Genomic DNA, 16411 nt, shown 5'->3' on the forward strand with positions numbered 1-16411 from the left:
GAAGCTAAAGGCAATGGAAACGAGAACAAGGACCAGCAGATGCCAACTACTTGCCTTCCCATTTGACAGAAACAGCCTTTCTATGGAGTCAAGGTAACTATCTCTGGCTGCCCTAGTAAGGACATTTTTAAGGCCTTAGAACTGTAAACTTTTAATTGAATAAATCCCCTCTATAAAACCCATTCCATTTCTGGTATTTTGCATTCCGGCAGCTTTAGCAAACTAAAATGGCTGCCGACATTTCTATTAGCTTAGACGTGCAGGACATTCATTATCAGAATGTTAAATAAAGTCTCCATATATGAATGACTCTATTTTTTTCTCTACCATCCTCATTTTCACTGGCTCTAAAACTTTTCTTCCACAGACTTTTTCCTTCATAGAATTCTTTTTTTTTTTCTTTCAAAGAATTCTTGACCTAGGACAACCTTAAAGGTTTTCAAACCTTTCTTTCAGCAGGGAATCTATTCTATATGTGAAATCTTAATAAAAGCAGAGCCAGGAGTGTAGGGCCTAGAATTGTGTTTCCCTTTGAGGCGACACTGTCCTTCTAGCATCCCTGAGATATCAAGGAGAATGCCAGGTTTTCCTTGAAAAACACTGGATATCTAAATTGACATGACTAAGCTCATACATGACCTGGGTCAACTCTTCCATTCCTCCAGCAAGAATGCTTTCTCTTCCTCTGGGGTGAAAGCACTGATGGAGCACGCACAGTGTACTACATATTACATAGGACATAAGGCAATGTGCTGATGGGCCAAAAGAAAAGAGGGCCTCTGGTCTCCTAACTCTTCTATCCCACTCACTATAGTGGATCTCTAATCTCCCTCAATTAAGCAGTCTTTTCTTTTCTTTCTTACCCATCTCTGCTGCTCTCTCCTTCCCTGACTGTTCTGTCACTGTATTTGATTCTCCTCGCTCTAGCTTGCTGCCTTCTCCCCAAACCACCGCCATTAATCATCAGCATCTGCTAAGGTTTAGGTAGCGGTCTGCTGCATTTCCCATTCCACCTTCTCATTATTCAAGATCTAGTACAGTGGGGAACCATCATTGTCTCCTTCGGGTGAATGACCCCTCAATGCACATCTTTCTCCTAATCCTGTCATGCACAAGCTGGGCACATGGGATTGGTACTGTCAGCTTCTCTTCTTCCTTCCCCTTCATTGACAAGCCTTTCAACATCCCGATTATTTTCAATGACTTCACTATTTTAGTTCCCCTAGCTTGAAACGTTTATGCTAGCTTTGACTCCTTTCTCTTTCTCCTCATTTATAGCCAGGGTTTATCATAACAGTTTTGCAACAACATTCTTCAAATCTGACTTTGTGGAAACTATGCAAATGTAGCTGAGCCAACAGGACTTTTCAGGCAAACATGGACTGTGTATGCTCGTTCACTACGCCTCCAGGCCCAGTGCCTGGTTCAGAATAGATGCTTTTCATAATCCCTGCTGAATGCATGAATAATTGAATGGGATAAAAACAGGCGATGTTTACTGTAGCATAAAAACTGCAAGCAAATTACCTAGTAATAGGGGAACGTGTTAGTAAATTTTGGCACATTTATAGAATATTATAGTATAATTAAAATAATATTTTCAAGTATATAGTAATGACTTGGAAATTGCTCCCTTCTTAATATTAAAATGAAAAAGTTGAATACAAAACCATAATTGCATTATGAATCCAACTGTGAAAAGCTAGAAAAGGAAATACAAAAAAATAGTTTAACATTGCTTATCTCTTAGTGATGATTTTTATTTATCTTCATATTGTTTTTTAGGTTTTCAAACTTTTATTTTTATTAATAATGCTTGAGTGGCACAGTGGCAGAGTTCTCGCCTGCCATGCTGGAAATCTGGGTTCGATTCCTGGTGCCAGCCAATGTCAAAAAAAAAAAAAGAGAAATAACAATACTCAGAAAATAATTTTCCACCAAGTAAATAACTATGCATATTGATAAGACTTGAAGGAAACATGTACAAATTAAAAGAGGTATTTGTTCCAGGAGAGGAGGAACAGATTCTACCTATCTCCTCTCTGCTTCCGCTTTCTAAAATTGACTTAAATACTGTTGTTTAATATGTTCAGTAATTTAAAGATACAGGTATTAAACTGACTAATTCATAATATGATCTTTATTAAATGAATAAAGATTACTCCCTTTCCCCCTTCATCTAAAAATATATCCTTAAGCTCTACTTCATGTTATCATGATCAAACTGCATTAATTTTGCTAAAATGCCGTTTTAACATCATTACTCTCTTGTTCAAAAAGCTGCACTGCCTTCTTATTATTTTATGGATAAAATTAAAAACCCTCATCCTATCATTCAAAATCCAGCCTTGCCCATCCAACCTCACCTTTGACCACAGAGCAGACTTCACTGCCCCTACTCCACTCACACCATTTTCCCTGCCTGAAGTTTCCTTGTTCTCCTTACTCCATTTCAAATCTTACGCTTTCTTGAAAACTGTTCGCTTAGCAATTCACACTCTGCACACTCATAGCCTATATGCATAATCTTCTAATACCATGCATTTTTAGAATTAGAAAAAGTTAGAGCTGCAAGACAATACTGAAATCATTTAGTATCACTCCTCCTTTTGTAGATATAAAAAATGTAGTCCAAATAGAAAAGGTAACTTGTTCCGTGAAACAAAGAACCTAGGATTAGAACCCAGTATTTGACTCTCAGAGTTCAGTATTTTGAGTAATACAGGATCTGTTATTATTGCTGGGTCTACTGTCTTCTGCTTAATTGCTCAGCAACTATTCATGATTCCATTCTTGAAGGTATGTCTTCCCTGCTTGACTTGATGGCCATTGTCATTTTCCCCTGGGCAACACTGTGGCACACAATTCACTTACATCTCCATTGCACCTAGCGCTGCAGAGGGACGCCGGAGAAATACGATGGCAGTGACCTGAAGCAAATGCAGTAATGGTAGTGATGGCACAGATTTGTGATACTGATATTCCAATTTAACAATGAAGTTGCAACATCCGACTACATGCTAATCGCTCTCAAAGAAGGTAGTGTTGGCTTTCTCTGATGGTCCATAAGTATGCCCTAATCAACCACAAAATCTCAAGATTATAGTTCATGCTTAGACCCCTATAAACAGAATCAGGAAAGGGAAACAAGGAGAGGAACTGGATCTGCAAGCAGACTGCGTGTCTAGTTAGTCTGCTACAGAACACAGAGGGTTAAGGCAGCAATCCAACTCGGAAGCCAGGCTATGTGGTGGCTTTCAAAATTCCAAGTGGTGCTTTTCACACACATACACGCCCACAAGCACAATACACACATTCAGAATTTAAATTCTGAATGACATATATGGCATATATTAATGAAGAGGAACATTTTAACAATTGTACCAATTAAATAACGTACAGTAAGTTAACAAACAACTGGAGGACGAAACTCCATGGCAAGCCCAAAGACCCAGAGACTGGAAAGGCGGAGACTCTCATGCTTACCAGTATTTACAGACAAAGAGAACAAGAACATGCCAAACGACCAAGTCATGCCGGCCCCTCTGTCATGACTGCTGTACAATGGTCCATGTACCTCGCAGCCCCATAAGCATCCGCCAACGGTTTCGGACAGCTGTGCAAGCACTCTCTGCCATTTGTTCAGCTGTTTTGAAGCAAGAGACTCGTATTCCCATGGTAAATCTAAGCAGTCTTTTTCAATTCAGAAAAATGTGATTAGAATATAAAATTTTTTATTAGTTCTGATTTTGTCACTCTGAATATATATTCACTTGGATGAATATATCTACTGCTCATAATGGAGGTGACTAGAGTACATTATGCCACATTAAAACATGGGCAATGCTGAAGAAATGAAAATAAATCCTTTCAACCTAAGAACAGAGCTGCTGCTTAGAGAATGAGGGGCTCATTCACCTGGCAGTCCAAAATGTCCTGAAAACAATTTCTTAAAACTACATCATCTTTCTTGCTTCCTTGCAAATGAGCACCACAGTTTCAAGGAAAATGATTTAATGATTAGATCTCAGAATGTGGCATTGACAGTTTTCCTTGTATAATGACATAGCTATTACAGAATTCAGAAATGAATTCACTGAATTGGTTAAATATGTGGATTGCTACCTTCCATCAAAGGAAGAAAAAAGAAAAAAGGAAAAGAAAACCATCAAAAGGAAAATGTAAAGGCTTTTATGGCCTGATGTTTCTTTCCTTTTGCATCTGTTATAAAGACTCTGTGTGTGGGAGTTAATTATATTAGTTCATGGGTAACAAGCTATTAATTTTGAGCTTCAAAGTTATTAAACACCTTTCTGTGTGCAGTTCACAGGCTAATGAATGGACTTAATCCTTGTGTAAAAACACAAAACAAACCAAATAATCCTATGTTTCATGACTTTCAAAGTTGATTATCTCCTTGGCAATGCGTTACCAAAGGCTAGATATACAACTGCTGCTTTGGTAAGGAATCTCTGGCTGTTTATACTAGAAGCCTTTTAAAGGGGATTTAATCAGACTTTAATAGTCATTCCTCTTCAGACCAGACGTAAAAGGTCACTGAGGGAAAGCATTTTTTCCTAGTGATTCAACCATACTGGGTATGTAAAATTTCCTCTTCCAATGATCACACAACTCCTGAGAGAGTTTACTTGCTTAATGTGAAACGCAAAGTTAGCACTTGAAAATTTAAACGATTCAGTGGAGAAAATAAAATATTTAAGATGATAACATTTACAGTCAAAAGAAATTTATAGATTTCTCTTTCTTTTGGTCATATCTAGTTCCTTGGGGCAAAACATAGCATCATTTATTCTTAAAGCAGGAATTTAATATAAATGATGATCTTTATCTTCTAATTATCAAAGGGTCTTTTTACTTGTAAAAAAGCATTACACATGTAAGATAACTACAGTAAATGAGTTATTACCATCAATCACGATGATTATCTGAATTTAATGGTCTCTGTGCACTAACAAGAGCAAACAGTAGTTTAATGTACCCATAATACCATGGGAAATTTACAATGACTTATTTCTCTGGCTTATTAAAAACCTAGTCATAGCTCAAAGACCTCTGTATAGCCATAAAATTAGAACACTATAGCCATAAAATTAAGAAATAGCAAAATCTCCACAGAAGCAGCAATGCAACAAGGTACACCAATAGGAAATTACTTGAATTACAAAAAAAGGTATTTAAAATGAAAACTTTTGACTAAGCTTTGCCAATAATCTATGGTTTTGTAAAATTCTCATCTCTTGGATTTATTGCAATAAAATTATACCTCATTTATATAATGATTTCTCTTCCACTTAAATCATGCTAAAATACTGTATAAATGGAGGCATTTTTTCTATATTATTTCTTTTTTGAAGATTGCAGATTTTAAATACAATAATTTATTGTTTTTGGCATAACAATCAGTAATTCATAAAAAGCTACATAATTATTGTTCAATAGGTATCAGAATACGAAAAGCTAAGTGGAATCTCAAGTTTAGAAAATTATTTTCAGAATACATTTTAGCATTATTATTATAATACTTGAGCTTTAAATACATTTGAAAGATAAATATTTTGAGACTCTGCTTTAGCATAAAAATCCATTTGATGCAAACTACAGCCCATTACAATTCCTCTTCTGCTATTTTATTCAATGTCACATATATTGAAAAGTTTATTCTACTTGAAAAAATAGTTGTGAAAAATTATATTAAATAACTGATTGAAAAAAAGCCTTGAATAAAAAAGGAAAAGAACGTTTTATAATAAAAACTATACATCATGCTAAGCAGCAAAACCTATGAATAAAGGAAGAAGTAAATTTATTCTTGAATGGAAAAGCTCAATTTCATATTATTTCTTCCTAACTGAATTCACCCAATAAAATCAATAAAACATGTTCTTGGGAATAGAGGGAAGGAAATGTATAAACATTTTAGATGAAGGGATGAATGTGCAAGGATAATGAATAAATATCTAAAAACTAAATTTTAAGGATTTTCAATTCTAATTCTTAATCAACAGGACAAATGCATAAAGTTGGTCCTGGCAGTATTTTATAATAGTGAAAAACTATAAACAAGCATCAATGCAAGGCTGGGTAAATAAATAATGTCTCATCCATGTAATGAAACCCTTCCTTGTAATGGCAATGGATTTCTAGGGATTTCTTCTAAAGAAAGATGTTAATTATATTTGGTTAAGCAAAAAAAAAAAGCAAGTTATAAAATATTAAGTTTCTTCAACATATATAGACAAAAATCTATGGAGGATATCTATCAAAGTACTAAATGTGGTTTACTCAATCTTGTACAACAAAGGGTGATTTTCAGCTATTATACATTTTCTGGCATTGTAGGGATTTTACACAATAAGGATACATTATTTTTATATTCATGAGAAATTATTTTAACATTTGTGTGTGGGAATTTATGAAAAACAAAAAGAGTGGATACAGCCAGCTTTTGGGAGAAGACAGGAACAGCACAAAAATTTGAAGAAAGTTTCTATATTAGTGACTTCGCTATTTTTCCACCTGGTATGAGCTGGGACACATTAGGATATAGGGATACTACATGGAGGAGTCACGGGTGCCTAATTTCCTGGTTTCCAGGAGTGTTCTATCTTATCATTTTGTGGCTGACATCAATTGAAAACTCACTATGTCAGAGTCTCAATTCATATCAGTATACGCTACTGCAGTCCTTACACATAATATTTTAATGCTGTAGTTACATAACTCAAATGAATGATAAACTAATCAGTATATCTCTTGATATGGGCCATACTAAAGTCTTTCCCAGTGATTTCATATGGAAGTTTTACTAAAGAAGGAAAAAGTAGTTGGCTCCTACAATCACAGTAGCTTGATTCCTTTTAACAAATACCTTTATTTTTTCAGCTCTAATTCCATGCTTTAAATAATAGCTTATATGAATATTAGCTAATAAGGAATGTCTTGATTAAAAATATTTTTTATAAAAATGGTGTTAAAAGTAGTAACAATTTACATTTTAGGAGTATTTATCAAGAGCCAGCCATAGTTCTAACAGCTTTATGTGTAATTAAGTCAATTATTCCTCAACAATTGAAGAAGATGCTAATATTATATCCCAAGGGAAAACTAACACATGGAGAGACAGTCCCTTGTCTAAGGTCACACAGCTAAAAAGTAACAGAGTAGAGAATTAAACCCAGACAATCTGACTCTAGACCACTTCTTTAAAAAAAAATGCAATTAAGCTTTTAATTTTAGATTAGTTTTTAGACACAAAAAAGTTTCAGAAACAGTACAGAAAGTTCCTATACACCCTTCACCTAATCTCTCCTGTCAACGTGTTATAATACTATGTATGGTGCTTCTGCCACAGCCAAGGAACCATCATCGGTGATACTATTAACTAAACTCCACGCTTGATTCAGATTTCACTGGTTTTCCCCTAATGTGCTTTTTCTGTTCCAGGATCCCATCCAGGATGCCACATAACATTTAGTCATAATGTCTCCTTAGCTTCCTCTGAGCTGTGACAGTTTCCTGGACTTTCCTTCCTCCTCATCACCTTGAGAGTTTCGAGGGTTCCTTTCGGTCTGGACTGAATGATGTGTCTGTTGTGATTGGAATGTGGTTATGGTTTGGGGAGGAAGACCATGGTGTGATCTGTTACTCTCATCACAGAGTATCAAGAATACATTCCAGCAACATGACTGATCATTGATGATGTTAAATTTCATCACCTGACCAAAGCAGTGGATGCCAGGTTTCTCCAGTTTAAAGTTACCATCCTCCACTAGGCCCTTTTCATACTATATTTTTGGAAGAAAGATTCCAGGTGCAGCCCACACTTAAGCAGAGGGGATTGAAGGGAGTACATTTCCACCTATTTGAAGGGGGGATATCTAAATAAATTATTTTGAATTCTTCTGTTCGAACTCTCATTTTTAACTCATTGCTCTATATTGCCTCTCACATCCTACCCTTTCTTATCATTTAGAAATATTATTAAACGTAATTCTTAATTAATTACGTTTTTTAAAGGTTCAAAGATTCAAAAATCTTTTGGAACTAAATAAGAAAACAAATAAATAAATTGTCTTAAATTATTTTTCACTGACCACTACATAATTTACTGCAAAGTGACTAATGAGAAACCAAGTCTTCTCAAAGCACAATTTAGAGAGTTTACCAGAAATATTCGTTCAAGTTGATCCTGAATGTCTTTCATTCCTGGAAAAGCAGCAACCCCTTGGATCATTTCAACAAAGATGCAGCCAACTCCCCTAAAAAGAGAAGAAAGGATGATTACTAAACTTCAATACATTCTGCTTAGACTTTTTCATCTGGATTAGAACATCCATTTCTAAAAGGAGAAGCAATGAATATACAATATTCTTCATATTATGTCACATATACCTAGACACATAAATCCTCCTGCAACTCTCCTTTCCCTTCTCTGTCTACAGCCCTGACAGGACTCTGAATAGATACAGCCATACCAAGCTCTGCTAGTAATGGGACCCCATGAAATGGTAATCCATAGTGACTCTACCTTACTTACATGATGCAGTCGAAATTCTTTAGCCCAATACAGAAAATCTTCACGTGTCCTAAGACACCTCTCCAACTTAATTTTCATGAACTCACAATGTATTGTATGTTCTGCCTGTCCAGTGGTTCCTCAAACTCTCTTTGCATCGAAATTATTTGGGGAACTTCTAAAAAGTGCACATGCTCTAACCACAACCCCCAGAGATTCTGTTTCAGTCAGTATTGGCGGAAGCCCAGGCAGTGAGGCTGGGCTGCTCAGATGATTCTAATGGGCAACTCTTTTGAGGATCACTGAGCCAGCCTGATCAACTCATGTGTCAAGTGTGTGTCTGTACAGCTTGGCTCAAATTGTTGCACTACATAGAATACTGTCCTGCTTCACCCATTTGCTCCTGATACCCAAATCCAAACGCAATCTCTAAATGCCATCTCCTCTATAAAGCCTTCTATGAACATTCCAGTAGACACGATAGCTCTTGCGTACAAGCTCATTTACGAAGCCTTTACTCTACAGATCAGCTATCTACCATGCTCGACTTTCTCTTGTAGTTTAACCTGCCATGCTCACACTTCCCAACAAGGCAGGCCAGCAGATCAGAGGACCTCGCCTTCCAGACCACAGCAGCCGGGACTTAACCCAGGTCTCTGTGCTCCAACAACAAGAAACAACCAAGCCACAGTCTGGGCAGAGAGCCAATCAGATTTCTCTTCTGTGACCCTGGAGAAAAAGTCATTTGGTAGCAGGATGGAAAAAACTGGCACATATAGATGGGATAAGAACACTAATGGCAGAGAACTAGCATGAATTTCTGTAGCTGAGGGCTCGTGAATTGGCTTGGTTTCTGCCTTCCTGAGACCAGATGCTTGGATAATCAAGTGTTTTTGTTAGAGATCTCTCGATATTCTGAAAATCCTCCAGGATTTAAAAAAAAAAAATTGCTTTACCTTGACTGGGTTTATGCTTCCGGCAACTATTCTAATAAAATTATGAACACAGTGCAGCACTTCTTTAACTGCTTCACTCATATTTAATTAATTTAGGGTGGGCAAATCCTTGTGTCTGTAAGTGATTTCAGATGACAAGAGGTTAAAGACAAGGTACCTACTTCTCTCTATCTGCCTTAGTTGTTTTCGCGGTTGTATATAAACAATGTTTTGAATTAAAGAAATAAATACATTTGTAGAAATTGCTCTCTATTATATCATATAATTTCTATTCAAATGGTATATTGAGTCACGATGTCTAAAAACAAAAACAAAAGCTATATCATAAAAGATAATTTCACTAAGTAGAAGAGAACTAATTTCCATGCAGTATTGGAGGCAAATGGTTTTAAACACAATTCTTTTTTTTTTTCCACAATTCTTTTTAATTTTAGATTTAAGAGACATTATAGGTTTCAAGAGAGGTATTTTAGAAGCACATTAAGATGCAATTCTATACTTATAAATATTGGGGCTTCAGTTATTAGGCTAAATCTATTCTGAATTCCAGTTTGGTGGCTTTTCAACATTCTCTGCCAAGAATTCTTTCATAAGATAACTGACCTACATATCTATTGTCTTCTAATTTAAGTTTACTTAAAATATCTTGGATCCTAAACAGCTACTTGAGCCTCTCCCCTGCCCCCGCACCCCTTTCCCCATTAAGAATCTTCTCTCCATATACCTTCGGCCTTAGTCTTTCCATCAGGACCCACAACTCTGAGAGGAAAGATCCCCACAGAGGGCGCAGCCACCCCTGCTGTGCACAGTGAAACCGGCTGATGAGGTGTCCACTACGCTATCAGAACTAACAGAAATTCTTTTAGCACTACTTTTGTTTAGACTACCATCATCTCCATAATATGACACTTTGAACCATTAAAAGATAAAACTATGCTTCAATTTTATTCAGTTAGAATGAGATGATAAAGCATTTCTATAGGCTCTTATCTGCTTAGCTAGCCAAATACATGAACTTTTATTTCTAATGGATGCTTCCTATGATGTCATCTTTTCAAAGATGCTGAAGGGTGCACTAATGAAACAGAGAAAACTTTACTTAAAAAAAAACTTATAAAAAGAGATGCAAAGCTTGAGAAAATAAAAAAGTAGAAATATACATATATTATCATAGTAGAATACTACATTAATGAGGCTGCCTTATTGCCAAGCAGCAATTAAGCCCCTACAGTTATATGAAAGGGACTATTACTGCTTTCCTTTTTGTTTTTTATTCTTTCCTTTCTACCCTCCATTAGCCCCATGCTCCCTCTCTCTTATGGATTAAGTTTTCTGCCCTGAGTGTTTACTGAGAAAGAATTCATTCACTTAGGCAGTGTACTTACAATATATAATATTATTTACAAAATGTCTCCTCTACTCTGATAATTCTTTTGGGAATTTTAATAATAATGTAATTGTCACACACTTAATCTAAATTTTCAAGACTAAGAACTGGTCATAAAAGGTTACGATTAAAGATATCATAGAATGTAGTATATTCAAACACTCATTTTAGAATTAATGAGAGCCAGTGTTCAAACATCTTTCAATTCCACTGAACTAAAAATCTCCAAATTTAATTCATGCTGTAGATGTGCAAATGATGTGTTGTTGTCAATTTGGGGAAAACGCTATCAAAGTTTTTTCAAGTAGGTTGTACGATATAAACACAGTGATCCTAACGTGCTCTGTTCTACACAATTCCTGTGGCATGGTACCAATGGATGAAGCATGGAGGGCAAGGGAGGAAATGGACACCTGAAATTTTAAAAGATGAGAAAAGTTAACCCTGGTGGACTGTGGCATTGAGAACGAGAGCGAGGCATTTCAAATAGAGAAAATAGGATCTAGTAAGTGAGGAAGCTTGAGAAAGTTAAATGCAGGTTGTCATAGTTTGTGCATAAAATTGAAGAAAAGGCTTATAAGATGGCTGTCCATATTCCATGTAAAGAAGCTTGTGTTTTATCTGTTGGTTAGGAGTTCTAGATCTTTTCCTACATTCCACTACTCATGATGATGATGGTCACCAGCTGAATATACTCCCCAGGGAGCCCAGATTACAGGATGATTTGGAAATAAAATAGCTTTCAGAACAGAAGCAATTACAACCATGAGTTGTAAAGCCACCTCGCTCTTTCCCATTCACTGCAGCACAAGGATATGCAAATGAATGAGATTAACAGTAATTTCCGCCCTCCCTTTACTAGAGGTCCACATACAGGTTCACATAAAATACAGCCCATGGGCCAAATCTGGTTGGCCCACTGCCAGTTTTTTTGTACAGCATACGAGCTAAAAATGGCTTTTACATTTTTAAATGGTTAGAAAAACCAAAATCAAAAGAAGAAAATTTTGTAACATGCAACACTACATGAAATTCAAATTTCAGTGTGCATAAATGAGGTTTTATCAGAACACAGTCATGCTTATTTGTTGAAATGGCAGAGTTAAGTAGATACTGTATTGATTGCAAAGTCTAAAAATTTACTATTTGGCCCTTTACAGAAAAAGCTGACAGCTCTGACCTATGTTATGTGTCATTTACATAGTAACACCTAACTGTAAATAGAATAAATCATCATTGTCATTTATGGAGAAAAAAGAAAAGAAAATTATACATTATTATTATTTGTAAATAATTATTAAAAGAAATGGTTTCTCAAATATGAACTGATTTTTTTTCAATATTTCCTCAAGTGGTTTCTCTCTGATAAAATAAGCATTCCATCCAGTAGAGGTACCTTACCAGATTGAACAAGGTTACCATATTAATTATGTTTATCTGCCTCCCCTCCCCCATGTAAAATGGAAACTTAATGTCAGCCAATCAGAACATTCTCTCACTTTCTTTTGCATGTACCCTAAAGGATCTTCCCCTTTCCACTCCCTCAAGAGCTCCCTTTATCTCTGAGTGGGATGCTGCCCAATTCATGAATTGCTCAACAAAGTTATGAGATATCCTAAATTCTATGAAAAGTTTTCTTTTATCAAATGTTAGCAATAGGGGAAGCAATGAGGGATATACAGGAACACTTTATTTTCTTTCCAACTTTTCTATGCATGTAAAAATATTCTGAAATTAAGAGTTTATTTAAAAATGGCAAAATTGAGGAGTATAGCATTTCCTTGGGACTGTACATTGAATAAGTAAGTCATTATGAATAGAAGAGCCAAAGCATTCTCAGTTTTCTCTATTTGAGCAAAAAGAACCTCTGTTCACGCTGATGAATTTTCACATGAACCATCTAGAACTGCAGGCTCAGAATGTGAAATGTCATTAAGGTTCAATCTTAAATAGCTTGGGCAGCAAACTAAAGATAAGGTTGATTTGAAACCGTTTGGAAACTGATATATACACTTTTATCGCAAAGGAATTCAAGATGAAAAATATATCTAAATTATTAAATTTAGGGTAATACAGACACCTCTCAGAAGAGGAAATACAAATGGCCAAAAGGCACATGAAGAGATGCTCAATGTCCCTGGCCATTAGAGAAATGCAAATCGAAACCACAATGAGATATCATCTCACACCCACCAGAATGGCCATTATCAACAAAACAAAAAATGACAAGTGCTGGAGAGGATGCGGAGAAAGAGGCACACTTATCCACTGTTGGTGGGAATGTCAAAGGGTGCAACCACTGTAGAAGGCAGTTTGGCGGTTCCTCAAAAAACTGAATATAGAATTGCCATACGACCTAGCAATACCATTGCTAGGTATCTACTCAGAGGACTTAAGGGCAAAGACACAAACGGACATTTGCACACCAATGTTTATAGCAGCATTATTTACAATTGCAAAGAGATGGAAACAGCCAAAATGTCCATCAACAGACGAGTGGCTAAACAAACTGTGGTATATACATACGATGGAATATTATGCAGCTTTAAGACAGAATAAACTTATGAAGCATGTAATAACATGGATGGACCTAGAGAATATTATGCTGAGTGAGTCTAGCCAAAAACTAAAGGACAAATACTGTATGGTCCCACTGATGTGAACCGACATTCGAGAATAAACTTGGAATATGTCATTGGTAACAGAGACCAGTAGGAGTTAGAAATAGGGTAAGATAATGGGTAACTGGAGCTGAAGGGATACAGACTGTGCAACAGGACTAGATACAAAAACTCAAAAATGGACAGCACAATAATACCTAATTGTAATGTAATTATGTTAAAACACTGAATGAAGCTGCATCTGAGCTATAGTTCTTTGTTTGTTTGTTTGTTTGTGTCTTTTTCCTTTTCTTTTTTTTAATTATTATTATTTTTATTTTTTTCTCTATATTAACATTCTATATCTTTTTCTGTTGTTTTGCGAGTTCTTTTCCTAAATCGATGCAAATGTACTAAGAAATGATGATCATACATCTATGTGATGATGTTAACAATTACTGATTGCATATGTAGACTGGAATGATTTCTAAATGTTGTGTTAATTTCTTTTTTTTCTTTAATTAATAAAAATTTAAGGCAATGGTGAAGAAGGGGATAGAGAAGGGTAGGGGTTTTTCTATCAGAGGAGGGAACAGGCAAGTTACATGCCACTTCCTTGGTAAGGCTTCCTTTTCTTCTAGAAGAGGGTAAGTACCTCACACCATGCTTCTTATGATACTTTCTGCAATTGCAATTTATTTACTTACTTTTAAATGTATTAGCTACCATCACCTTCCTCAGAATGAGTCTTTGGACTTTATAAGACATATTCCAAATGACTCAGATGAATTATGGCCACCTTTCCAGAACTAAATAAATTGGGTTTAGGGTGCTAAAGTCAGCAGCTAATATGCATTGTAACATGTTTGTTTACTAAAGCCCTGTTGGGATTTTAAGGTACAAGATGATTTTCTATCTTTCAACAAAAATATGGATTAATTAGATCAATCAACACCCATACTTCAACAATATCTGCACTTGACATCATATTTCAAGTGGAGCATACTCAGCTTGGTCGATTTCTTTTAAAAAGACATTAATGATATAAGATGTTAATTAACCTAAATAAACAATTATCCCACATGCAGAAGTGTAAAACAGGACCTAGAGGTTATTACTTACCTAATTGACATTAATCTATTCTTTTGTCAACCAAAACATATTTAAAAAATAAGCCATTGTTCTATTTTGTCCCTCATTCTCAGGAAAAAAGTTTTGGTTCAATCTCAGAAGACAACAAAAAAAGATTTTAATATTTTAAAACATGGTGCAATTAATATCTAAAAAACAAAACAAAACAGAAACTGGATTTTAGCTTCTGATTTAATCTACAATCAAAGGCTTGAATTCCTTAGGATAGAGAGCTTGAAGTGGAGAGAGACAGTGTGACTCTCCAGAGGCCACGGTCACCTCCTGAGAGGGACCATGCCAGTCTGTGCATTCGAGTACGTGCAGAGGCCACCTTACACTTTCACCAATGGGGGACCTGTCCCCTCTCATGCAGACTTCCCCACCTGAAAGTTATAACGACCTCTACTCAAGTCTCCAGAATTATTTAGAGCCATTCAGAACCACTGGTATTGTCGAACCATTTGGAATGAGAGCTAGAGATAAAGATAGTGTCAAGCTGCTTCCCATAGGAAAGCAGATGAACAGAACAATTACGCGCTGAAAGTTCGTTTCTTTGCTTTCCCATCTTTCAACATCACGCTGGCATCAGAAATGTCCTCAAAGCCAAAGTGTCCAACAAAAAAAATCCAAAACAGTGCTTTTGACCTTTGTGATGTGCACGCCAATCACGTGGGATCCTGCTAGAAAGCAGATTCTCATTTACCAGCTGGGTGGTGGCCTGAGACTCTGCATTTCTAATGTGCTTCCAAGTGATGCCAATGCTGCTGGTTTCAAGACCAAGCATTGAGCACCAAGGATCTAAAGGAATCTAAGCTATTCCATCTTTAAAGGACATTTTCAATTCAGTTTAATTCTCTAAATATATATACGGGCTCCAGTCAAAGTAATAACAAAGAGAAGACGCATGAAATGAATTAAATGCTAAACAAAACTGAATTTAACACAAGGCTGTTTCACCCACTCAGAAAGATTCCACATTAATTAACCTAACAGGTAATTTTATTTAGTCCTGGTTCTGAAATACTCCATTATGCAATTAAAGCCACTGCTACCTGAATCACCAAGTCAGCCATTTATTTATCTCACTTTTCTCTGATGGAATGTATATGTTTGTAAAATAGACCAAAAGGTTTAGTTCCTCAGGAAGCCAACATTTAAATGATCAAAAATTTTGAAAAGAATTTTTTTTTTTCTAAAACCTGCGGAGAAAATGTATGACACATTACAGACGTGTTCTTTTTATGTTGGCATTCACTGTATCTGAAAAGTGAAAGATTAAAAAATTACATTCCACACGCCCTTGGTGACTACTGAAGGAACGGAATTGATTAAACTGCCACTCATCATTTACTGTGCTTAGTGCTTCATTAGGCACAGATAGGCACAATATATCTTAGTCAAATACTTCTACGAAGTATTTATCTCTCAAGGAATGAAAACAAAACCCTAGACTTTGGTAAGAAGCCAATCTCGGAAAAAAATTCTCTTCAGAACAACAGATTTATTATATAAGGGGGGAAAACTCAATATTTATTTCTCAAATGCAGAAACAAAATTATACCTCTAAGAGACTGCACTTATAAAGTAAGCATATTTATATCAGAACAAAAATTAAAACAAAAAGTAAAGAATGAAATACAGGAAACTAATAGAGTCATTCCAACCGAAGCCCAGGTGGTCTGCTGCTGACCTGGCAGAGGCACAGGGTCGCAGTTCCATCTGCCAGTGCCCTCGGGTGCGATAAAACTTGCAAGGAAGAGCAGGAAGTCCAACCATCTTAACGTTTTGACCTGCATAAATG

General features: G+C 36.0%; 1 protein-coding gene across 5 annotated transcripts in view; it reads right to left on the reverse strand.

Moving 5' to 3' along the window:
* CDK14 (cyclin dependent kinase 14) overlaps positions 1-16411 on the reverse strand; it is a 653719-nt gene that overhangs the window by 203237 nt on the left and 434071 nt on the right. For all 5 annotated transcript variants that reach the window (XM_077119488.1, XM_077120922.1, XM_077121765.1 and 2 more), the window contains one exon: positions 8186-8279. In XM_077119488.1, the coding sequence (XP_076975603.1) occupies positions 8186-8279 (94 nt within the window). The remainder of the gene's footprint in view (positions 1-8185; positions 8280-16411) is intronic.

This window comes from Tamandua tetradactyla, chromosome 1 (assembly GCF_023851605.1).
Source record: "Tamandua tetradactyla isolate mTamTet1 chromosome 1, mTamTet1.pri, whole genome shotgun sequence".
Lineage (NCBI taxonomy): Eukaryota > Metazoa > Chordata > Mammalia > Pilosa > Myrmecophagidae > Tamandua > Tamandua tetradactyla.